At 41.0% G+C, this 8670-nt stretch overlaps 1 protein-coding gene across 1 annotated transcript; it reads right to left on the bottom strand.

Annotated features, from left to right (window-relative positions):
• Window positions 1–1791: 1791 nt before the first annotated feature.
• On the bottom strand, window positions 1792–8043 carry LOC106614431 (alpha-amylase-related protein). The gene is made up of 6 exons (XM_014230180.3): window positions 7607–8043; window positions 7027–7533; window positions 5216–5328; window positions 3312–5121; window positions 2061–2110; window positions 1792–1965 (listed from the first exon to the last, which is right to left on the bottom strand). Exons 1-6 carry the CDS (start codon window positions 7904–7906, stop codon window positions 1911–1913), a joined length of 2835 nt encoding a protein of 944 aa, XP_014085655.2. The 5' UTR covers window positions 7907–8043; the 3' UTR covers window positions 1792–1910.
• Window positions 8044–8670: the final 627 nt, after the last annotated feature.

The raw sequence follows: 8670 nt of genomic DNA on the forward strand, positions 1-8670 counted from the left end.
GAACGAGTCGAGCTATGCTGTCCGCTTACTGATGCTATTGTATAGGTGGGACTGGCGGAGCTTGGTGAGCGCTTGGCAACTATCGTTATCTATGTTGCCGCAAGATCCCTTTAATCCAATGTAAATCACAAGAGAATCTTTTCGACCTCAATGACACCATTCTCTAAGGGCGTCCTGAAAAAATGTAAGGTACCGCTGGATCTGACTTTCGATAATTTCAACTTATTTCCTGATAAGTTTCACATATCAATAGCGTAGTATACTATATCGGAATCTTGGTAGGGTTGACGAGTTTGTAGGAATGGATGCATTCAGCTAAATCAGGACTAACACAAATAATTATGCAAAATCTTTCGGATGCAATGAAAATCATGGAAGATCTACAAGGGTCGTCGATATATATATGCTTCTTTTGTTTCAGAATATGTAGCATAGAAAACTAAACAATTTAGAGTGACTAAATAGACACTAGATAGAAGATCCAACACAGGTTATATCAGCTGTCTTAACTTAAACTAATATACCGTTATATATTATTAGCAGGTTACAAAGCTCTGAATACGAACCCCCTGATAATCACATACGTGTAAAAGAGCTCATCGCTGTTGAAAAATAAAATATTTTTATTCGTTTTATTTATTTCCGTTTAAAGACTTTATTATTACTTATTTTCCATTTTTATCGCCAGATCTAGTTTTCAATTATCAAATTTCACACCGGAAATGAATCCCCCAAAAATTACACACACACCTGCACTGTACTTACCGATTAGTGAGTGATACCAACACCGGCATTTTCAACGGTATCAGTAGTCACTGCCTAACTAGAAAATAGCAAGATAACCATTACACACCTACACACACACATATTTATATATAAACTAACGACATTGGGACAGCAACTTGGACACTTCTGCAGAGAGATTTCAATTGTTGACAACACACTTGTATACTTGTACGTACCACTACTTTTAACAGTTGATGTTGTAGTTGCTATTACTGTTTTTGTTGTAGTAGTTGATTGTAGATTGCGCTTGTTAGTTGCTAGTACCGGCTAAGCGTCGAAGGTAATGTTGCAGAAAACGGGTATAATTGAACACAACGATAGCAAAATGAGTACTTAAGAGAAGTGGGCGAGGACAGGAGGGAGTGAGTGAGGCAGGGGCGTTAGGTAGAAAGGCTATAAGCAAACCAAGGTGTAGTGCACAGCCTTGTAACTACTTTAATTCAAATGGTCATATATACACAAAAAAACAACAACAACAAGAGCGTAAGCCTGCCACTAAATAACACTTCAATCCATGGAGTCACTTAGTGCGCCTCGCATGGTGTGTTCGTACTTATATTTGTATGTTCGCAGGAATGCAATGAAATTGAATTGCAGAGTCTCGTTTTGTAGTTGACTCACCACTTTTGAGCCCCTTTCTGCTAGAATGCTTAACATTTTATTTCCGTTTTCAATTTATAGCAACTTAGTGAGCATTACGACAATCGCGATTTTGCGCTCGTGTAAAAAAGAAAGAGGTAAGCGGTGGTGGGGTGGTGCGTTGCTGAGGCTGTGCCTAGCCATTGTGTTCGCAGATGGTCAACATGCGATAAGTTGCTTTGTGGGGTGGGGTTTTCCGGGCACTAAAGGTGTGTGGTAGCGCTGTTTTGTTGTTGTACTGAGGACTGCCTACCTTTTAGGCCGGCTATTTGCTCACATTTCCTTGTACCTCTACTGTTTAGTGGGTATTATCAGACGATCACTATGTGCCAACAACAACAACTAACAGTCAATTGACAATTGCAATTTTCTATTTTCTTTTACATTTATTTTGTGCAAATGGCAGCAAATTTATAACAAAAGAAAATTAAATTAATGGAATAAAATGAAAATTCACTTTTCTCATTTCGCTTGCTTTAAGTGCTCTACAAATTTAGTAAAATGGCACTGATTAGTATCAGTAAACTGCAAAATTGATTGCTGAAATGGAGAGTAAATAAATTAGTTGTTGTTTTTATATTGATGACTAACGTGGATTGATGGTTAGCGAAGATTTCGCCGAGGCGATTTCATACCTTTGCGTGCTGCGGGCGCCCATATTATTGAAGCCGGCCTTGGCAATCACCTGTGGAGATGGGAAGATAAACAAAGTAATTAATATTTTTTAGTAATTGATTAGATTTTTTTTTAATCATGAAATTGTAACATTTTTTAAACTGCGCAGTTAAGACTTAATTATTTATAAAGTTGATTTAATGGATGATGCTATAATGAAGACGGTAGTAAGTATATCAAAAATAATAAAAAAATTTCCAAAACTTGATTTTGATTGGTCAGTTTATGTGGCAGCTATATGCTATAGTGATCCGCTCTGAACAATTTCTCCGCAGATTATACCGTTACCTTAAATAATAACACATGCCAAAATTCGTGAAGATATCTCATCAAATAAAAAAGTGTCCCCTACAAGAACTCTGTTTCGATCGCTGAGTTTGTAGGGCAGCTATATGCTATAATAGTTCAAAATTGGTGATTCCTACAATTTCTACAAATGAGCCGCTTCTTGAGAAGAAAAGAATGTATGCAAAATTTCAGGTCGATATCTCTATTAAGTGACTAAATAATTAATTTCTAAATAATTAATTCCAGAATAGCAATTAACAAAGGCGGCAACCCTCAAATAAAGTTATTTACGACATTAGCGAGTTTAGCAAGGTCGCCACACCGCATAAGTCGGTGTAAAACCTTAAGTGAAGCCAAATACTTCTGCTTTTAGTCGTTCTAATACAGAGTAGACCTACTTCGTCATTTCGTTCTAAGGATATATAATTCCATATTGGACTTCAAAGCTGCATTGTGCTCGTTAAATTTACTTGTAGCTTAACCACACACGACAGAGCGTCGGCTTGTAGACTGTTAGTTAAATAACCCAAGGGTCTAAAGTCCCTTATACTCGTACTTTTGGGAACGAAATAGTTTGTTGTCGGAAACTTAAGTCAGATATACAAAAAGCACTATCGTGCTAACGTTCGAAATTGAAAAACTGCAATTAGACAACCAAACGTTTTGCTGCTCTGCCTTCAACTAACTCTCGGAGAGCAAAATTCAACAACTCGTCAGTAGTAAAACTAGTTTTTCCGTTCTTTTCGTAGTAGCACCGAAGAAACTGTTTAAAATTACTGAACTGAACCGAGTAGTGGAAAATTCTCTCCGAATTTTTGACAATTTTCAAAAAGTTTCAAAATCTTATGATTTTCCCGCACTGGAAAATGAGACGCACAAAACTTACACGTATACTATAAAAAATATTTTAATCTCACACTCACCTCTTTAGTTTTCTCTACAACACTATCGGTCATCTCTTTAACTCCTGTCACTATTCCTGATCCATTATCGTCTCCCGCAGTATTCTCGAAGTCTTTAACGACTTTCTCTATATTTACTAAACCAACTCGCAGTCCAGTTACATTAGGAGCAAATTGGTCCGCATTAACTGCGGTTGTAGCTGTTTCATCCTCTCTCACTGTCTCATCGTCCTTACTTGCTTCCTCACTTGTGGGAGGATCTACGACTACCTCGTCTGATGTGTTCTCGCTATTACTCGCTTCTGTTGCTGCAGGCTCATCAGCTACGGCTACCTCAATTTCCTTAGTTAGCTCTGTAACTGCTTCGTGTATCTCTTCTTGGTTATCATCTACTGTAGGTTCTTCGCCGTCAACTGTTGGCTGCTCATCTTCTCCCTGTTCGCTAACTTGTTCCTCAGCTACTTCATCAACTGTAGTGGCATCTTCTGCTGGTGTCTCATCTTCTGCATTCTCATTTCCGATGCTAGCATCAGTTGCCGCTTCCTCAAGCTTAGCGTTCTTTTTTGTCTCTGCCACCTCATCTTCCAACTCTTCAGCCGACATAACCTCTTTTGTTACATCCACAGTTTCGGTTACACTCTCCGCGTCAGCTGCGTCCTCTTTATCATCTTCTGCAACTGCTTCGGTTACAGTTTCATCTTCATCTGCACCTAACGATGTTTGTCCGGCGTCTGTCTGCGCTTCTTTATCTATTCTCGATCCTTCATATATTGCTAGCACACCAAATTCTCCATCCATGCCAGCTGCGATTCCGTAGGCATCATTCGCCTCCACATCCGTTTCATCATAATCACTTCCGACCGCAGCGTCCTCTTCATCAACGCCCAACACAGCTGGCAGCATAATATGCGTTTTACCCTCTGCATCGACTGTAACACGCTTGCCTGCACAATCCGTTCTAGATGCACCATTCTCCGCACGTCCACCACTAATCACATCACAATACGTACCACCCGGTAGACAAGTCTCAACATCGGCATCGTAAGCCAACTGTAGATCGCTGTTAAACACAAAGAATGCTTTGTTGCCACGACAGAAGGCTATGTGATTCGGACCATCCGTTTGGAAATTGATGACGCCATCCTCCAACTCGCTAAGCGTATTCACCAACTGTATCATTTGTACAATGGGTGGCCAACGATGTTCACAAACCCAACCAGAGGCGTACTCACAGCGTCCAGTTGCCGCATCAAAAGTCGGTGAACGTATATGTGATGAGCTCGCAACAGCATTTTCAGCTGTTTCATCACCCTCTGCTACTACGCTATCATCCACTTCTTCTGCCTCATTTTCCACTTCTGTTTCTTCATTTTCTCCCTCCGCCTCATTCTCAGCTACCTCAACTGCCTCTTCGTCACCTTCCGCTGGTTCTACATTCTCTTCCGCTACCTCACTGGCATCTGCCTCAGCATCAGCCTCTGTCTGCTTGTCTTCTTCGAATGGCGGTCCTTGTTCTGGATGCTGTGCAGCAAAGTAATATGAGCTCATAATCCGTTTAACCCGACCATATGGATGTGCCAACATGAATGCGGTTACTATGATATATTTCCTTGGTTGTTTGTAGGAGATCAGCTGATTAGCGCCCAAAAGGTTATGGTCTCGCTGTCCATCATGACTGTCAACGAAGACGAGCGCCTGCTGATGTGGCAGGAAGCCCATTGCCGGGCCCCAATTTATTAGTGTGCTCAGCGGCGCTTTGCCGTTGATAATGTTGGCTAATACGGCGGCATACAAATAGTCAGTGACCATGCCGTAGCTGGAGTACTCCGTTCTAGAAGGAAAATAAGTAAAAGTTTAAAATATTAAATCTTTGATCTCTGCTCATGCAGTTTCTTTTCGATTTAAAATTTATTTTATATACTTGCTTTGACACGGAGTCAACTCCCAAATCTACGACATCTTGGTAAACAAATGGTCGCGCGTTTTCGGGAAAATCAAAAGCCTCGTTATTCAGATTTTTAACGCCTTGGAATAGTAACTGAAAATGCCCAAATGTAAAGAAAATAATTTGAATAGATTAATTCATCTGACAGATGATACTGATATCAAAATTTATTTGCAAAATTATTACAAAGGATGATAGCCTTAGCTGAAACTAATGTGCAGTTTTCATAACGTCTAATTTACTGGCGTTAAATTGATAATAGTATAAATACAAGTATATCCTCTAAATCAAGGGATATTTTACCTCCACAAATTTTCAAGCATAAATTTGTATTTTTTCTCCAAATTACTAGCCTGTTTCTAAAACCGGGATCATAAATTACAATAACAAGTAAGTAAGGGCTAAGTTCGGATGTAACCGAACATTTTTTACTCTCGCAAAGTCAAATGGTATACTCGCACTGGGGTCCACATATTTAGTACTTAGGGGCTTGAACAGTTTTGGTTCGATTTAGATAATTTTTGGCCACAAGGTGGCATACTTTAATCGCATTATTCACGCAAAGTTTTATCCCGATACAGTCATTGTTGCCTGATTTGCATTGTGGAAAGTGAAAGAATCAGATGGAATTTAAAATGGTGTTATATGAGAAGTAGGCGTGGTTGTAGTCCGATTTCGCCCATCGCACTATGACATAGAAATATGAAAAGAACGTCATGCACCGAATTTGGTTGAAATCGGTTAAGCAGATCTCAAGATATGGGTTTTCACCTAAAAGTGGGCTGGGCCACGCCCACTATCTAATTTTGAATGCGGTTCCTATAAAGTCATCTCATACCATCCCAGAGATAAAATTTAATGTCTCTGGCGTGTTTAATGCTTGATTTATCGCGCTTTTAGTAGTTTTTAACAGTACGGTTATTTGGGGAGTGGGCGGAGTTGCCACCCGATTTCACCCATTTTCACACTGTAGGTAGAGGTTCTAAAAAAATTTGCTTCTAGTGAATTTTGTTATTATTGCATTAGGGGTTTAAGAGATATGCGCATTAAACCTAGCCCGCCCCTAGGACCACGCCGACTTCAAAAAAAAAATTTTAACTGCAGATGCCCCTCCCTATTGTGATCCTGTATACTAAATAATAGTCTTGTATCTTGTTGTGGAGCTTAGTTATGGCAATTTATTTGTTTTTGAATAATAGCGTTTTGTGGGCGTGGCAGTGGTCCGATTACGCCCATCTGCAATACCAACCGTCTCACGGTATCAAGAAACATGTCTACCAAGTTTCATAAAGATATCTCAATTTTTACTCAAGTTAGAGCTTGCACGGACGGACAGTCACCCGGATTTCAACTCGTCTCTTCATCCTGATCATTTATATATACATAACCCTATATCTAACTCGATTAGTTTTAGGTGAACAACCGTTAGGTAAACAAAACTATTATACTCTGTAGCAACAGGTTGCGAGAGTATAATTATATGACAAACTTTTCAGTGGTTTGACTGTCTGTGTCATAGAATTTAACATAACGAAATCCGCGCATTACAAAATATCTACAGTGCCTTAAAAAAGGACCCAAGAATGTACGCAGTTACTTAAAATATTACCGTATATATATTATTGAAGGAAACGTTAAGTAGAAGGAAACGTCAGAGACCTTACAAAATATACATAGAAATGATCAGCATGACGAGCTGAGTCGATAAAGTCGTGTCCGATTTAAATAGTCCTTCAGTTTTTGAGATATCGATCTGAAATTTTGCACACGTTCATTTCACCACACACTCACCTTAATGTCAATGGGCCAAATATATTTCGCCGAATCCACACGAAAACCCGCTACACCTAAGTCCACCAGACGATTCAGAAAATCCGTCAAATTTGCGCGTACATCCAGACGATAATGATTCAGATCGGGCCAACCATTCAGCTCGCAATTGCGCACTACATGCGCATCCAGATAATTCGTCAACGTACATGGTTTATGAAAGTGACGACTAGAAAATGACAACGCAGTAAATTCATACGAACTGGCATTGGCAGTCGAACCGGCAAAACCCTCAAGCAACTGCTGACCACTAGCTGTCGCCTCATTGTAAGCGCCTGCCATATGATTGAGCACTACATCGACATAGACGCGCACACCGGCGGCATTACAAGCTTGTGTCATTTGTTGAAACTCCGCTTCGCCGCCAGAGCGCGACACAATTTGTAATGAGACCGATTGATAGCGTTCCCACCACGGTTGCTGCAGAGACTCAGAACGCACAACCAAATGCTCCGCAACGGGAGAAACCTGTAAGTGCACGCGAGGCATTAGCGGCATACAGTAAACCTAATAGGAATAATAAATTGAAAGCGCGCCACACCTGTACACCCGCATAACCATGCGGACCCAAAAACTGTTCACACTCGGTCGCTATATCGGCGAACTTCCATTCGAAGAGTTGCACAATTCCCGTGCGATTTGGCAAAAAATACGTCTGCGTGTGATCCTGCAGCGGTTGAGCTGGCTGCTCAAACTGTAGCTTACTGCTGCCACCATCCGCCGTATCTACAGCTATAGCAACGCACACGCTGAAGCGCTGCAGCATAAATGCCGCCAGCAATAGAGCGGCGGTGGGCATTCGCGCGCTCAGAACGCGTTGCGCGTTACATTCCACATGCATTGCGTTCGCTTTGCACTCTTACGGCGTGGGGAAAGTGAAATTATTTTTATTGCAAACGGAAATTGTTGTGCGTGACGCGTTGCACTAAAGCGCGCTGTTACCGCGTTTCAACTTCCGCTTGACTGACCGCGCTGAATGAGTCCACTGACGACACTGACCGTACGCTGTGACTTTAGGCCACTCGCTTGGTGTGCGCCACCCGTAACGCGAAGTGTCATTTTTTTTCACGCGCATTGTCTGATTGTCATCAGCGCGCAATACACCGCTTGTTGTTGCTTTTATGCATGGTTTCTGCAGTTATAATCCATTGGCTGCACGCAAATGCACAACATTTAGATTGACAATCGCGGCGCGACCCCAAACATTTCCTCTTTTACGCCGTTATTTCAAAATACTTGCGCTTAATGAATCAAAACATTGTAAACCTGCTTATAACCTCGTATAACCAACAACAAACATGGTTACTGGTTGCATGCAACGCCAGCGTATTCATTAAGCTTTTAAGCCAACCCGCGCCTGCTTCGCCTCACCGTTCCTACAACATACTCAACTCCTCTTGACAGTATCTAACTTTTGTGCTCCCCAACCGCTTTTGACGTGTGTGGCACGTAAAACCGCTTTTAACTTATCCGCTGTCGGCTGTCCACTTGTTTTCCGCTGCTCGTCAGTTCATTACTCATAACTTGGCAGTATTTATACAATTTTCTATTCCATCTAACTTGTGTGCAGTAATCTTATTTGTATTCGCCCCTCTCTCCAGCAAT

Source organism: Bactrocera oleae, chromosome 4 (assembly GCF_042242935.1).
Source record: "Bactrocera oleae isolate idBacOlea1 chromosome 4, idBacOlea1, whole genome shotgun sequence".
NCBI lineage: Eukaryota > Metazoa > Arthropoda > Insecta > Diptera > Tephritidae > Bactrocera > Bactrocera oleae.